Raw genomic sequence first — 17,234 nt, 5'->3', positions numbered from 1 at the left:
GTAGATACCTGAAAAAAAAACACATTTTCTAGTCTTCATGTTGACAAGGAAATAAACTGAGGATTATAAACATGATTGATTTAACGAGATTATTCTTTTTTTCTTTATTTACCAACATTTTATTACTTTATTTCACATCTTTTAAGGGTTGTTCCGTACTGATTTAGCTCATAAACTTTCTAATACGACTTCTATGGTGAATTATTCCAGTAGTATCTAACAGGAAATGATCCATTGAATGATTGGTTACACTGACTATCAATGTAATCAAGAATAAAAATCGAACTTATGATCAGGCACTAAGCTTTGTTTTACAGGACCATGATAATGTGGATTTTTTGCTCAATGATGTAAGGAGGAATCAAGGAGAGGTGGAGCAAGTCTTTTTTTTTTTTTATTATTAAACCAAGACAGCAGTTCAGCCCTTGATTCAGGGTAAATGTTACACTTGCAATTTTTTGTTAGCTCTGAATTTAGAAGAAAACTGCAGCTGTTCTAGTTCACCTATTTCCAACAAAGATATCGTTGATTTTCTTTGTCATTTGACAATACATTACTCCTGGGGTCCGTAACACAAAGATTAGCGATCAATTGATAAATGAACTGACCAATCAATATCAATGTTACATGAGCATTAGGTTTAAAATACTGACCAGGGACCAATCAGTGCGGTTCTTTCATATTTGCAATTCATCGCAGACCTTTGTGTTACGGAGCCCTGTTCTTGAATCCTCTGTACGTCAGTCGCTGAGCAAAAATTTCACAGGGCAGGGAGCAGCTTATATTTTTAAATGAGTTTTATTTTGTTTGTTTTGTTTCTTTCCTTATGATTTATGACTTAAAGGGAAATTACATTTCCTCATTATTGTTACTGTTAGTGTCCTTTCAATTTTCTGTTGATTATTTTGTATCATTTGATTTTTTGTTATTTATGTGTTTCTTTCGTTCTCTAGAAAAAACCTTCGTCCAATGACCAAGTTAGTAAGATGTCTTATTGTGACAGACACTGTTTTGAGTGGTTCATATGTATTGCATAATCCATGCACATTTAGAGTGGGACATATAACATGCATTTTCCATCATTTATTTGGTGCTCAGTTCCAGTTTAGACCTTGTTTTGCGATTGGAGTGTTTCATTGATATAGGAACCATTCACTGTGAGCAGACACACATAGATACTCAGTACACTAGACAAACACATTTGTTTCACTTCTTGTCAAGAGATACCATATTAATACATATAGCATAAGAATATCATAATTCAGTGGATAATTTCATCTGTGAAAATATAGACAAATTGACATTCTTCATCAATCTGTATCAACCCATGATAATGATAACACAAACTGCTTGATATCTGTGAAATCAAATGATTAAATTGTTTTGGGTATGTTAAGGTCTATTTACAGAATATCCTCAATTCATATCCCATTTAGCATTCACGTCAGCTGTGATCATTGTAGTTTTACATACTATGGAATTTACAAAATACATGATACAGTGTACATAATATTAGTTTTGCTTTGATTCAGCAAGCATTTTTGCTCAAAATGGTGCATGGTTGCTTTGTTCTTTACCTAGGCATTATTCTACATTTGCCACTCTCAACCCATATTATGGATTGAATGAATTTACATGTATTAAATCAAATGTATTGAACTCTGGATTACAAGGAAGGCACCCTAGCAGGACTTGGATGCAAAGGGTTTAAAATTGCATGGTGGATAAATGTCTACTATTTTCTAATAATGTAATGCATGTATTGCAGTATATGTAAAATCAGAGCAAAAACATTATACTCTCATATTCTCATTCAAATGTTTCTCTAAGATCATCAAAACTAGACATGCAAAAGTAAATTACCCCAAAATCATATTGGTATTAACTTTTTTTATAAAGACGAGCAAAAGCAACTTGGTCAGAGGTTTTTTTCATATTTTGTATTGACCAACTTTTAAAAAAATGAGTTTAATCTGCTGGGTACATGATTGAGATTTTGATAATGGCAAATTAGTCATTTTTAGAAGTCACGAGAGGTATTTTCATATTTTCATTTTTTTCAAATCCTTTTATTTTCTGTTCAATGTTAGGTGCTGTACTTGTTTATCATAGACTCAGTTGCATTTTTCTGGACAATTATTTTGTATGGGTTGATAAATACAATTTTAGGGAAATGTCCAATATCCAGCCCAGCTGACTTGGGAATTAATCTTTCCAGATTGACAAACAACAAAATTTGCTACCATAATATGTTAATAGTTATCTTATGTTAGAATTATGCTAATTTCCTGGTTGAGTTACCTCACTTTAAAGTATGTGACAAGGACTGCTAAATCTATTCATGACATAGGATATAAAAAATGTCTTCTGTGAACTTTGATAAGTTCCAATTTTTGTTCTAATTTGTGCTCACTTATGCATGACTTAAAGGATCGATTTCATTTACCCCAAAAATAGTCAGTAAGTGTTAAAACACTGCTGTCAATTTATTTTGCTCAATACATTTTTGTTGAAATTGAGAGGGAACTTATATTTTCTGCTATGAAACATTATTGTTTTGTATTACATCTACATATTGGTGGAAAATGATCATTAGCATAAAATGCGTTGTCACTTTAATCAATACACATCATTTATATTCCCTTGAATTCCTTCATATGCTTTAACCATTGGATCATTATGTAATATATAATGCTTCTCAGGCATACGATGTAAGTACTTACAGCGTATCTTGACATTGCTTTATAATATAAAGCAATGTCAAGACATATATATACACCATACTGTACCCTTGCCAGCCATGTGGATATATGTATATCACCAATCAGCACATGATATAAAGTGTAGTATAATCTATAGTCTTTGTGACCCCATATTATACACTTGCTTAAATATACTCTTCCTTCATTATCAATGTAAAATACATTTTTTTTAATGCTTGAGTGAATGAGACTTTATTGTTCACTCTTTATACTGAAATATATACAGGATAATGCACCTTACAAAAAGTCAGAGCTGCATCTTTCCTGCACAAATCCTGCAAGTGCCCTTTCATCGTTTATCCTCACATTACATCTTTAGCCAAAACAATGGGGACTGTTGGAATGCCTTTATATCAGGGTATCTTGCTGTGTCTTTCTCGCAGCATTGTTTGGTTTTTCCATGATGAAATGTGAAGATAGCTGATGAAGAGATGCTTGCGTGATTCATGCGGAAAAGAGGCAACACCTTTTTTTTAGTTACATGTAGGTGCCTAAGTGTACCTCCTTTAAATAAACATTAATTTTTGTGGCATGCTTTATAACCATTATGTTCAATAGGGGTGTCTCCACTAGGATGTAGTTTGCGCTCTAGCCTGCTATTGCAGATCTGATGAATTAGCCAGATCAGGGAATATTACACTTCTAGGAACAATGATTTTCGGTTTTAAAAAATGGTCTTAATTCTGTTTCTGAAAACCTGTAATTCCATTTCATTCTTAATCTCAAATGGAAATTCCATTTTTGTCATAGAAAATGTACACAACGTTAACATGACATTGTGTTTAGCAAAGTTAAATTTGTTGAATTAAATAACCAAAATATATTTTTTGTTTCTTATTTACTGGTAACCAGAAATTAACTGTCCCTACATTCCGGTGAAGACTTACCTTAGTATAATGTAAAAATGTATAAAATGGGATAAAAAATATGTAATTCAAATTGGTAGTTTGTGTCATGTCCTTAACAGGAAAAAGAAATGTTTGATGTAGAATTTGTATTTTGAATTATTTGATGCAGCATGAAACTCCCGAGTATTGCCTTCTAGGAGTTATTATGGAGGTAACACAAATCTGTGAATATTACGATTTATCCAGTAAAATCGAAAGTATTATTCATTTATAAATCATGTACTGGAAATGATTGAAAATGTCTACTTTCAGTCATTTTCAGTACATGATTTTTAACTGACTAATAATATGGAGTAACACCTTTATCATAATTTAATTGTCTATTATAGCTTAGAAGCAGGATAGAGAATTAGCAAGTGAAAACACTTGATAAATAAAAAATTGACATGTTGGTTCTTCCTGCATACATTTTGTACATAGTTTTTTTGGCTCAACTTACCCCACATATGGGGCAAGTTGAGCCATTTGACACTTTTTTTTTCAAAGGTCACAATGACTTTCAGTGAGGGGGTAGAAAGTTATATATATAGGTGAAAAATATTTCCTTAGAATCAAATTTAAAGGCAAGGTACTTAATACTACAATATTATTAGTCATATCAATGCAAAAATGCAAAAAGTGTTCACAACTTACCCCGCCTTCCCCTAGTTTCATTCAGAAAGAGGAAGGAGGAAAGAGTTCAGGAGTCACCAATATATTGTTATTATTTGTTTGGCGTCACCTGTTCCTGGGAGGCGAAAAGCGAACTGAATCACTATGACCCGCAGGTCTCTCCTCCCGATATAACTGATTGGGGGGAATGTAGGTGGACCACTACACCGGGGTTTCCCCCTACTCTTATACGAAGTGCAGTGGGTTCTTAACGTGCAAAGGTGGTGACCCCCCTCTACACGGGGCCTCCATTTAACGTCCCATCCGAGGGACAGAGTGTTTTCCATTGTAACATAGCCTGCATCTATATGGGAATCCATATACATGTAACTCTACCTTCATATTTACTACGCAGCTGGCATACTCGTTTTTCCCTGACACAATATCCCACTGGAACAAACTCACAAGGGGAATTGTTAATTGAAAAAGCTCTGAAATCTTCAACGTCAAATTACAAGGCCCTCCCAGAACTCCAAACCCGATAAGTAGGAATAATACCACCACTCTCGTCAGCCCTGACACTATATTTTCTCATTGTTTTGATGAATACTCTCCCAAGAGGAGAAACAAATTTTGAGATAGAGACATTTTGGTGCTTTTGGAGGGATGAAAAGTCGTGAATTTGACTTCATAGATTGGACTAATTTCTATAATTGGTTGAATTGATTATCGTGTTTGATCAATCATGAAAATAAGTCCCACAATTGAATTCTAAATTATGTTACAGGGCCCAGTTATTTTTTAGATGTGAATGACAGGATTGTAAAAAATGTATAAATTTGGCTGAAATTTGGGGAAGGAATGGTACAAGGAGTATCTACCATGGAACATGCATGAATGAACACTGTGTTTGTGATATGATTCTTGATGTTTGATAAATTCCCCAATATCCAAATTTCAAAACCATGTTTTTTGTTATAATACTTCAAACACTTCACTTAGGCTTGCTTTTCACTAGTCATCATTACATTTACTTGTTCGTCAGTCTAGATCCCTAGTGGTGTTTCATAAAGCTGTTCGTAAGATACGAATGACTTTACGCACGACTCGTGATCCTTTCTTGTGTTATGTGATATCCCTATGTAATTGAGTTATGACCTAAGAACATGTTCCAGTCGTGAGTAAAGTCCTTCGTAACTTTACGAACAGCTTTATGAAACACCCACCTGGTCACATGTGAGCACAAAACCAATCATTTGATTGAGATGTATTTCATCATATTAAACCATGCCCCCTTTGAAGAAACTAACATTATTGGGCCTCCTATCCCACTGTCCCACCTATTCTAAATGGTGTTGTGTGTTCTCATTGACCCTATCAGGTGCAGCTACCAGGGATGAAGTGGGTGGATGGTCACAAGCAGTTGTTCAGTGTGACCCTGAAGGCTGTGTCATCTGTACACCCTCAGGTAAGGTTAAGCATTCTTTTATTGTACATAGAGAAAGTGCTTATTTGCTAATATTTTACCTTGGAGCAGTTTTTAGGACATCCTTGAAGCTTACAGAACAGTGTAGTATACTCACCATATCAATGAGATATTTTAACCATTGTGGTTCTGAAATTCTTATGATAATGGAAAACTACAAAGAACGGTGAAAACAATTTGAATTTTAGATGTACATGATTACTGCTTGTAGTCAACTGGTTGCAGATGTTTTAACTGATTAAAAACCTGCATTGTTTCCAGGATGAATTAGGACATAGTTCAGCCATAGGATAGAACATGAAGTTTTAACCTTCCTTCCCCAAACCATCAAATAATAAACTGTTCACACATGTTTTAGAACTTCCTTGACTTATTGTTTAAAAGAAACTATATCTACTTGTGTATTTCGAGTCAGTTCTAATGAAACCAAACAAATTCAACCACTGCCCCTACATTTATCTTAATAGATTCTTGATTAGGCCATTGTGTTTTTTTATTCCTTGCTCTCAAATGTGACAAATTGTGAATTCCCAATCCATCCAGCCTTTGACCTTATGCTTTACATGTACAATGTTACTTTCTTAATGAGGCCAAAAATATTCTTTCCCACTTTCCCCAATACAGGATGAGTACGTGGATAGGTTCCTTCACCTGTGTCATGCTGTAGAGCAAGGTAGTATCCCTAGATCCATTGGGGATCAAAACATGGAGTCAGAGCTGATCAATAGTACGGTCAACCTTGGTCAATCTGTGGCCGAACCCCTGGTCAAGTTCCTTCATATCCTTCTGGATAAACTCATTCTCATGATGGTCAATGCACCTATCATCAATGGTCACATAGGTCAGTATGGGCCAAAAATGATAACTTTGCCTTATACAGGTACTGTCACAAATTGCATAGTCGATATTGTACAACGCCTACTTAGCTTGTTGTAAGCGAGCAAATGGGAGGCTGAATGTCAAACATTCGTACCGTTGCACAAAAGACGTACCATCCAAAATGTACCGTTGCACGGCTTTGGGAGGTGACGTCACAATACGATTCAATTCATTGTGCTCAGTAAATGAAGGTTAAATACGCGCATAGCTTGCTGGCTACATGCGCAATGCTGCCTGAGGTCATGTGTGCTTGTGGGATTTGCATTTTGCTTTCATATTTTTTGCTCCCTTTTCATAGATACTGCAAGAAAAAACTCCCTTTTCCCCGATATTTTCGCTCAAGTCCGAGGCGTTGTACAATACAAATAGCGAATATTCTTATTCGTGCAATGGTGCGAGATTTCGCATTCGGTGAAAGAAAGAAACACTCTATTCAACTCGGCTAACGCCTTGTTGAATAGAGCATCTTTCTTTCATCTCATGCGAAATCTCGCACCATCGCACTCGTGTCTATTCGCTATTTGTATATCATTGCTGGGTATTGAACCTTTGAATCTCAAAATTCAAATTTTGTTATAACAGCTCAAAAAGCTTTATTTAATACTGAAACATGGTCATGGTAATGCTGAAGATCAAAAAGAAAATTGATGACGTCACACTTTGGTACCTGTACTTTAATTTCCGTACATGCTATACATTTTCCATAAAACCTATGTGTAATTTGACATATCTTAGTTATAGGGCTGACCCTGACTTCTGCATTAATTCTAATCACTCAACATGTATCTGAAAATAATTTTTACTTCCATCTGCTTAGTGAACATGGGACAAGTATGTTTTGAGACGATTGCTGAGATTGTTGACCGCCTTCACGTCCTACTTGATAACCGTCTTGACAACCATGGTCGTAACACACTCCTAGCTTCCTTTGTTCACTATGTCTTCAGGCCTCCTGATGCTGAGGGCGCCACCAATATGGTAGCTGGTACCGGTGGCAAAGGTAATGATGATGATGGTGGTGGTGGTGGTGATGATGATGATGATGATGATGGTGATGATGATGATGATGATAATGATGAAAATAATAATAATGGCAATGAAAATGAATGAATGAATGAAATGATTGATGATATAAATAATAATAATAGTATACAAATATATCAGGCTTTTAGAAAGTATAGTGGAAATTATTTATCTGAGTTGGGACTGGTAATTGCTATTTTCCCTGAATATTGCCAGTCCAACCGAGGATTGATAATTCCCACTATGCTTTCAAAGGAAACATCTGATATATTTGTTTTATATCCCTCTTTAACTTGTAGACCTAGTCCTTGTTAACCAATCTAGACCAATTCTAACATTGCCAGACCTAGTCCGAGACCTCTTAGCCTTACATTAAATAGTGAACATGTGAAATCCTTCTTCAATATCTGATACAAGAGATACATTGATTTTTGTTTTTCTTTTCCTAGCTATTTTGATATTTGGTTTGAAAGGGAGCGTGGGCTCACTTAGAGTTAATATTCTTCCTGATATTATTCACAATTATGTCTGGTATTTCAAGGGTTGCTACTATTCTGGCAGGAATGTGCCTCCATTTATCATATACCCTGGGATATCAGCATAAAATTACAGTTGATCTTGATCATCAGCAGGCTGAACATTGGACACCAGGACCCTGTCATACAAAGAGTTATGATTGATCCGATCAATCATAACTATGGCCGGCAAGCAACATCAACATCTATTATGCATGTTTGTTCAAAATATTTTCTAGCTGTGATGTATATTCATGCATTCATTGTTTTCTTGAAAATTCACTGCGCTTCTCTTTGCATAAAAAGGACTTTTTGCAAATTTTTTGTAGAAAAAATTATGACACTAATGGATTTCCAATAGAGTTACGATTGATCGGATCAATCATAACTCTTTGTACAATAGGGCCCAGCAGATAACCTATTGCACTGTCATGCCTGTAATAAAAATGCTACTGATGTAATGCTTTAGAACTTAGTTGATGGTGTGACAAGTGTCTTGTCAAACCCTCAGGTTCTCACATACCCTGATAGGGTCAAATTCCCCATATTTGAGTCTTTTAACCCATTGATGCCAATGACTGAAGTAATATTACAACATTTTAAGCATTTCCACTCGGTTTTATAATCATCAAGGGTTCTCCCCACCTACGCCCACTCAATCCATGAACTTCAGCAACTACGGTACAGTGGCCCGCTCCAACAGTCTTAACTTCAAGCACCGCACCACCTTGCGCAACTCCAGCACCAGTCTAAGTATCCCCGCCTCCCCGGATGATGACATGGATGCTATCCTTCACAATCGCTTCGGCAGCGAGCGCCAAGGGTCAGCAAGGTCACCGAACCGGTCCGGGACGGGGATGGGAAATGTTCCGGTGATTGGACTCGGTGGACGAGTACCGCCAAGAAAGGTGAGGGTCTTAGCAGAATTATTCAAAGAGAATTCAAGATATAAAATTTTATGGACTTCACCTCATGATGGAAATTATTTTGTGAACATATTCTGTTTTGTAATGTCATCCCTTTAGTGTTGTAGTAATGTATATTTACTTTTGCTAAGTGTGAATCTTCACTATTTTAATACTCGACTGCCTGTCATGTATTTTTATTGAACAGTGAAGTTAATTTTAATTGATTGATTGTTTGATAAAAGATGAGAGGAAATAAAACTGCACCATCGTACAGTACCTGGTGAAAATTAATCCAAAGTCTGGAGACTTATCCACAGGGCTACAATATCTGTAATACACAAAACTCATCAATTTGAAATGATCAAATAATAAAATTTCCAAGCTTCTACCAACCTATTTAGATTTTGCCCACTCCTTTGGACTTTCTTAAGCCAAGTGATCAATCAGACATTCCCCTTGTACTACCCGGTGTCGTGCCATCACTAGACCGAAGGTAGTTGACTATGAATATCCTGAAACATTGCCCTTCTAGATTTTCAAGAATTGTCTTTTTTGTTGTTATCTTATAGCTGGTACATGAAGAACTCACACTCCAGTTTGTGGTATCTAACGGCAAGGCTAAGGAGAAAGCATTCAGTCATGCATGGTTCTTCTTTGAACTTATTGTAAGTATAAACCTTTGCCTCTAATTTTATCGTTTGAATGAAGTAATTTTGAAATGTATTTACAAGTTTTTTCGATTTTACTTCTTAGAGGAATCTCACCAGTTGTTAAGCTATGATGTGATTCATTGCATGTTCTAAACTCAAGTGTTGGAGCCAGGGAAGGCACTCTAAATTGCACTTCCAACACCATAACCAAACTTAAAATCACCCCTTTTGGTGTTGGCATTGGCAAAGATGTAAATTGCACTTGTTGGTGTTGTTTAGAATTTAAATTTGAGCTTCCAACACCAAAACCAAACTTGAAATCACCCTTTCGCTGTAGGCGTTGGTGATGATCTAATTTCTGCTTCAAGCACCAAACCAAACTTGAAATCCCCCATCTCTCCCTCACACAGGTAAAGAGTATGGCCCAACACCTTGCGGACTGTGAACGACTCGACTCCTACCGAAGGATGAGGTTTACAGAAAGCTTCTGCAATGACATCAACTCTGTGGTTACCATGGTTACATCAGAAATCATTGCCAGGTTTAATAAGGTGGGTTAAGTCTGTTATTTTGTAGAAACAATTTAAACATGCAGCTCGCTGTAGCTGATTTTTTTATGAAATTACAAAAAAACAATTGGTGTATAATGTACAAGCACTATTAGGTATTAAATAGTAAAGTACAATTGAGTTGCATTCTTTAGCCATAATGAAAATAATAATTCTACTTTTAGACCTAACTCAAGCAGTTGCAGTGAGTAATTATTTATAGAGAAGCTCTTTAAAAGTAAGGTGTCATAGATCTAGATTTAATAGGTTCTGAATTAGTTTACTGAAACTAAACATCAAACACCAAACTGGGCTCAATATTGAGTATGTTGAAATTGTCAAAATTGATACTTGTAAGCACGTTCAGGCATTTGTATTATTGTTTGCAAAAAGACCAGTTTTTTGACAATAACCTGCTTGTTTCTTTTTTGCTAAATACTTAATAGGAACTGTTTAGATTCTACCTAGATACATTTGGCACATAATTGTCATATGAAAAAAAACACTTTTTTGTATTCTATATAAATTAATTTAGGAATTGTTGGAAATATAGTTATTTGAGTGCATAGGAATAACCAATGCCAACTCTATGAGCCTTGAATAATTAAATGAAAATAAACTTTTATTCTTGAAATCAGGATGTAAGACCAATGCAGCTGTTGAATGCCAGTCTAGCCTTCTTCCTCCAGGAGCTTCTCACACTAATGGATAGGGGCTTTGCCCTTGGTCTCATTCACAACTATGTCAAGCAGGTAAGAGTGTGCTGGTGTCAAGGACTACAACTACATTATTTGAAAATCATTTGTGGCTTGGCTTTGTTACTCATGAAATGGCTTACAGCCATGCATGAATGTCAACATTGATGCTTGTATATAGAGAGAATTAGGTGCCAAGTACAGGGTACAAGTAAATAATCACATGAAAATTAGATTGAATTTTATCAGAGTTGGTGTATTTCCCGGTCAATCGGGCTGGAAATATGACTCTATCCCATGGACTTATTACATAGAGTGAATACTGCTGCTATACGAAATTGCATACTGCAGGCGAGACTGCAGAGGTCATACCACTTCTTCAGTTGTGTATTGCAGTTAATAAGCTCGCAAATAATGACAATATGCAACAACATTTATTTATTGTGTAATACAAATGATCCTCAGCTCTGCATACTATTACCCTGGCTGTAGCACAGCTCCCCTGATCGGGCGCTTAAGCATTCAAGAAATTCCTACCAGGGTACCCATTTACTACACCCGGGTAGAGAGAGGCACTTGTAAATAAATGCCTTGCCAAATGATGCGAGTGCTGCGATGGGATTTGAACCCCGGACCTTGTGGTTCAAAGTCCAGAGACTCATCCACTGAGCCACAACACCTCAACAAATAGATATAAAAGTAAGAATATTTATTTAAAATGACTTGTATATTATTTATATTTTCTTTCTTCACTCATCAAGGTATCTGGTAAGATCACTGCCCTCAGCGACCCCACCACTCTGGCCTTACTCAAGCTTGACTTCCTGCGCATCATCTGCAGCCATGAGCACTACGTCACCCTCAACCTTCCCTTCCAGCAGTCCAGCTCCTCGTCCCTCTCCCGACCCCCATCGCCAACCCCTTCCATCACCAGCACCAACTCCATTGGATCGTTCATCTCCATTCAGACGACCCTGACACAGCTCGGTGACCCTAACAAGATGGCGGAGTTGTCCTATGATTACAGACAGCAGCATTACCTTGCAGCCTTGCTTCTTCTCGATCTGGCAAATGTCCTCACAACACAGTAAGCATCTTCTACCTGTCTTACAGCCCTTCTCATGTTAGATTTGAAGTGTGTAACTGTGGCTCAAATAATATCATTTCGCTCAAAGAGCAATCATGTAATCAATTTTTTTTTTACTACCATGACATGGTGCATGTATAGTATGAGCAGTCCCTTGAGAATCGTTCAATGAAAAATTATATTTCCACCATGTTTAAATGCATCATGTACTCTGCTTCATGGTGGGGTGTGTATTCACTGTGTACAGAGGGTCGTGTGTTCGAATCCCACCACGGTCTGGCATCCTTTGGCAAGACGTTAATCCACACTTTGCCACTCTCGACCCAGGTGCTAAATGGGTACCCGTTAGGATGTGAAAGTCATTGTAGCTTGCCCACTACTGTGTAGTGGGACACGTCGTTCTGATGTACATGTATTACCGTATTTGCCGGCGTATAGGCCGCACTTTTTTTTGATGAGAAAATGAAGCAAAGTCGGGGTGCGGCCTATACGTGACGATAGTCAAAAGCCGCGTCCAGCGAACGCTGAATACGTGGTCAAAACATCGCGTGTGCGTACGTATGGGACTACAGTGACGCTTTCATTGTAATGGTAGTTAAAACAGCGCGTTTATAGGATGAAACAGTAAAAATCTTTACTTATTTAATCAAACATTTTCAGTACCGGTACGTGATATCTTACTTCTCAAATCTAATTCTGCTTAGGTGTAAATTTGTTTCCATAAACGCAGTAGAGCTCAGAGACCGTGCCAGCGATCTGACTGTCTGGGCGGCCGGCAATGTCATGTTTAATACGTTTGCAATGTATGGCTTCCGCGCTCTAGCGCTCGCACCGTACTGCGGGGTACTTGCCAATTGCAGGCAGCTTGTTCGCGGCGATCCAAGACATGTATTGGTAGACTTTTGTCGACAAAAAGCATTGTAATTGTAATGAATGTCATTACTATTTATTTATGAAATTATGTGGAACATTGATTTAACATGTTTTCATTTCTATCTTCCTTGCAGGAGCCAGGAAGATTAGCAGCACCTCGCTCTACATTTTTCAAATTTATTTTTACATCGTCATCGATCGTAATGGAAAATAAAATGAAAATATTTACCTTTTGATCTTTTTTTTGTTTTGCATCTCCAAGTCTCATCGGCCAATAAATAATAATAAAAACCTACCTTGCGATGTGTGCTGTGGTCTGCTGCGGGAAATGGCGGTAGTGGTGATGATCTGATTAGGCTGGTTGGTTGTGAATAATATTTTGGATGAATTATGTGATGATAATGGTGACAATAATGATATAGTACGATTGTGTCAATGAATTGCTATTTGAAAATGATAATTAAAGTTACAACATTGAGATGAGTGATTTAGATTTTAACTATTCTGGATTATGATGATGACGACGATGATGATGATGTAGAGCATGTTTATGTTGACAATAGTAACTGATGATGCACGATTTGCACGCGTGCGATAATAATGATGACACGTACGTGATACACGATGTTTGCATGCAATTTAATATTCTATTGCAGGTGGAAAAATAGCGTAAGTATTAAAAAAAGATATCATGCCGCCTTCAATATTTTCCCGCTCAGGAAGAGATCGAGGGAACATGACAAGGTATGTCATTTGAAATTGCTTTGTGCGTGAATTAATAACGGTCTTTTTCAAGACCACAAACTTCCAAGAAAGAATCAGTGTTCATCTTTATTCATAGGTGATTCCCCGTAACCGGCGGAAGCGGGGGGGGGGCATGCAGGTCCCCCAAAAAAATTGATATGGGGGGGGGGACGATCCCCCCCCCTAAATTTTTAGTTGATAACCTTTTTTTTTTGCTTGTCAATTTTGTTTCCTGCGTCCCCCCCTAAATTCTGGTAGACCCCCCTTAAAATGTCTCTTGTCCCCCCCTTAAATTTAGGTTGATGACCTTTTTTTTGCTTGTCAAATTATTTTACATTTGTTACATTGTTACAATTTGAGATGAGGACGATCCCCCCTAAATTGATAACTTTTTTTTTTGCTTGTCAATTTTGTTTCCTGTGGACCCCCCTTAAAATGTCTCTTGTCCCCCCCTAAAATTTAGGTTGATGACCTTTCTTATTTTTTTATTATTTTTTTTTGCTTGTCAAATTATTTTACATTTGTCCATCACAAAATTTCAGGTAGACCCCCTCTAATTTTTTGGGCTTCCGCCGCCAATGTCTTTATTTCACTTGGTCTTTACCTCTCTCTCAGTCTTTATTTCTCTCATACGACATCGCCGACTTCAATAAAAACAAACATTGAAACACCGCCCGTGCTTGTGTATTTATTCAACTTTATTTGTAAGAAAAGAAGACGTTAATTGAAAGAAATAAAACATTCGCCGCGCTTGTTTACCGTCGCAGCGCTTGTTTATCTCCGCCACGCTTGTTTACCTCCGCAGCGCTTGTTTACCTCCGCAGCTCTCGTTTTTATACCTCTGCAGCGCTTGATTACCACGGCCGCTTCTTCACGTCGATGGTGGATTATTTTCCTTGCGTCGCCTTCCGAAAAAGATGAAATACGGTAGTAAGTTAGAAGAATTAAAGCATGCGTGTTTATTATTTCCCATTCCGCGGCGATTGTTGAACAATTTTCCAACCAAGATTTTGTCCGACTTCGCCGGGAATTCTGCAATTCTGTCATGCATTTTTTTTTTTCAAAGATGATTCGCAAAATCGGGGGTGCGGCTTATACGCCGCTGCGGCCTTTACGCCGGCAAATACGGTAAGCGCTATATAAAAGCGGATTATTATTATTATTGCCTTTGCACTCTTTTTTTTTGGGGGGGAGAGCTTCTGATGATTAAAGTGACTCAGATATATAAGGCCTATTCTTTTCAGGATCAGGAGAATGGTTATACTGCATAGACTATTCTGAATGAAGCATAGCTCTAGCCTGTCATGATTCCATTTCAGATGAATACATTACAGATGGATGCCCACCCAGAAATTATCAAGGGTAGCTGGGCACAGCAGTGGCTGAAATCAAGAGCATTAGTGACAGTGCACCATTGGTAAGGGTGAGAGAAGATCATTGAATAATAAAACTCAACATTGATTCATGATATTAAATTATGTGCATTTCTACCTCATTCTTATAGCAATAGCAACTTACACCGGCAAGCAATCGACACCGTGAGCAACCTCCTAGCATGTCATGATGCTGACCAACGCTTCTCTATGCGTGAATGCCGGATGCGTGTTGCTGCCCTCTATCTACCCCTCTTGGGTATCATCATCGATGCCTTGCCTCAGCTCAACTGTGCTGCCGTGGACCCGAAGACCAGACCTTCCGCCTCCTTCGGAGACATGGATGATGTTGATGTCCCTCTAAACCAGTCAGTTGCCATGGCAATAGCTGGTACAAGCATCTTTACGGGAGGTGGAGCAGGAGCAGAGCGAGTTGACTCCGCCCAGAATCAACAGGTGAGTCTATGAGTATTTTGCTACAAGTGATACATTGTATTCCTCTTAGTTTAAAACTTGGGACAAATGCATTTACCTGCTTCTGAAACATGATTATTACCAACATAGGAAGGGGGTCCCAGGTCTGCACCCCTAAAATTGAACAGAAGATCAACATGATCAAATTCTTCAAAAATTCTAGATGGTGTTTTTCCTTACATTCTCAAGAGTTATTGTGCCCCAAATCTTATCAAAACTTGAGGATAATGGTTCTGTACAAAATAACTACAGCATGTCACTTGAATAAATGATGATACCTCATGTCTATGCACCCGTTCATTTTATACATGAATCAGGAGATCGATTTTGAGTCCTTTATATGAAATTCAAAATAATGTTATTGCACCACTATGACTCAGATTTTTAAAAATGAATATGTGTATATGTATGACATGTGTAAATATTGCAATTGTGATATTATGTCTTTTGGGATTAAAATATAGAGATAAGCATATGCAGACTTCGGGCAACGCATCACACTACTATATGTAACCAAGAACAGAAGAATATGTGTAGGAAGTTGTTTGAATGATAAGAATGTGATTGATGTCTGTTTGTCTGTTCCAGCGACCACCCCAAGGAAAGACCAGCCTGTCTGAGGAGTCTACCCGTGATCTCTTGATGTGTTTCATCTGGGTGATTAAGAACGTTGACCCGATGACCTTACAGCAGATCTGGGCATCGCAAAGAGTCACTAGGGTTAACAAGATGCTGGATATCATGTACTACTGCATCTACTGCTTTGAGTACAAGGTAAAGTGTGACTAGGCCTCAAAGTCACTATCATGGAAATTTTGCCAGCTAATCAAAATAAAGGATTCCATGGGACTTACCATTTTTTATCAAAGTTACTAAATTGTTCTGTTATGCAGTGGGTTTTTGGCATGGGGTGTGTTTTTCCTACATAGACGTTCCATAACGTTATGTCAGCTATCATGCAACAGGCCCTGGTTTCTCACTCAGAATGCAATGTTATAATCATATGATGCAGTCATGTAACGAGTAGTCAGTAGAATGATTTCTGTTTCGTCTGCTTTGCTATATAGAGCAATCATGGATAAGAAGAAAAAATGTGCTCCATACAAAAGTTTTTAAAATGTGCTGTTCAGGTGACTTGCTACAATAAAATACGATCAATACCAATTGATAATTATTGTCAAAATGCATGCTTCATCTCGTTCTCCCACTTATTCTACTTTCCACATTCCTCTCCTTCTCTTTCTCTTTGTTCTTTTTTTTTGCTGCTGCTGCCCTCCATTTGCCTTACCATTCTCCTCACCATTCTCTTTTCATTTTGTCAACAGGGTAGGAATGCCATCATCCGTCGTATGAACAGGATGTCCTTCAAGAAGTCCGACGTGAAGCAGCGTTTAGAGGAAGCCATCTTGGGTACGGCCAGTGCAAGGAGTGACATGATGCAAAGACATACAAGACAAGGATCATCTGGTCAGTGACTGATTCAAACTTCTTTTTTGTTGTTTTGATAGCTTTCATGTAGCTTTCCCTAAGACATACTTATTTAAATTGTAACTGATTTTAAATGTATTTTGTTGCATTCCATTTATGATTATTAGAAAGATGATTCATCCCTTCTCGTTCACTGGCTGTTCATGTGGGACCCGGTGTCCTCAGATTGCTAGAGCTCCTGTGAGTTATATAATTGACTGGGTTTACCCCTTAAATTGTCAGTGAACGGG

General features: G+C 37.6%; 1 protein-coding gene across 2 annotated transcripts in view; it reads left to right on the top strand.

Annotated features, from left to right (window-relative positions):
* The window catches only part of LOC121423974 (dedicator of cytokinesis protein 7-like), a 68,201-nt gene that overhangs the window by 35,113 nt on the left and 15,854 nt on the right, over nt 1-17,234 (top strand). For both annotated transcript variants that reach the window (XM_041619529.1, XM_041619530.1), the window contains 11 exons: nt 5,643-5,729; nt 6,372-6,588; nt 7,444-7,626; nt 8,798-9,072; nt 9,642-9,737; nt 10,133-10,273; nt 10,909-11,022; nt 11,727-12,052; nt 15,174-15,498; nt 16,105-16,290; nt 16,842-16,983. In XM_041619529.1, coding sequence (XP_041475463.1) covers nt 5,643-5,729; nt 6,372-6,588; nt 7,444-7,626; nt 8,798-9,072; nt 9,642-9,737; nt 10,133-10,273; nt 10,909-11,022; nt 11,727-12,052; nt 15,174-15,498; nt 16,105-16,290; nt 16,842-16,983 — 2,092 coding nt within the window. The remainder of the gene's footprint in view (nt 1-5,642; nt 5,730-6,371; nt 6,589-7,443; nt 7,627-8,797; nt 9,073-9,641; nt 9,738-10,132; nt 10,274-10,908; nt 11,023-11,726; nt 12,053-15,173; nt 15,499-16,104; nt 16,291-16,841; nt 16,984-17,234) is intronic.

This window comes from Lytechinus variegatus, chromosome 11, assembly GCF_018143015.1.
Source record: "Lytechinus variegatus isolate NC3 chromosome 11, Lvar_3.0, whole genome shotgun sequence".
Taxonomy (NCBI): domain Eukaryota; kingdom Metazoa; phylum Echinodermata; class Echinoidea; order Temnopleuroida; family Toxopneustidae; genus Lytechinus; species Lytechinus variegatus.
Note: the sequence above shows the minus strand (reverse complement) of the source record. Positions and strands in the feature narration are given on the sequence as shown.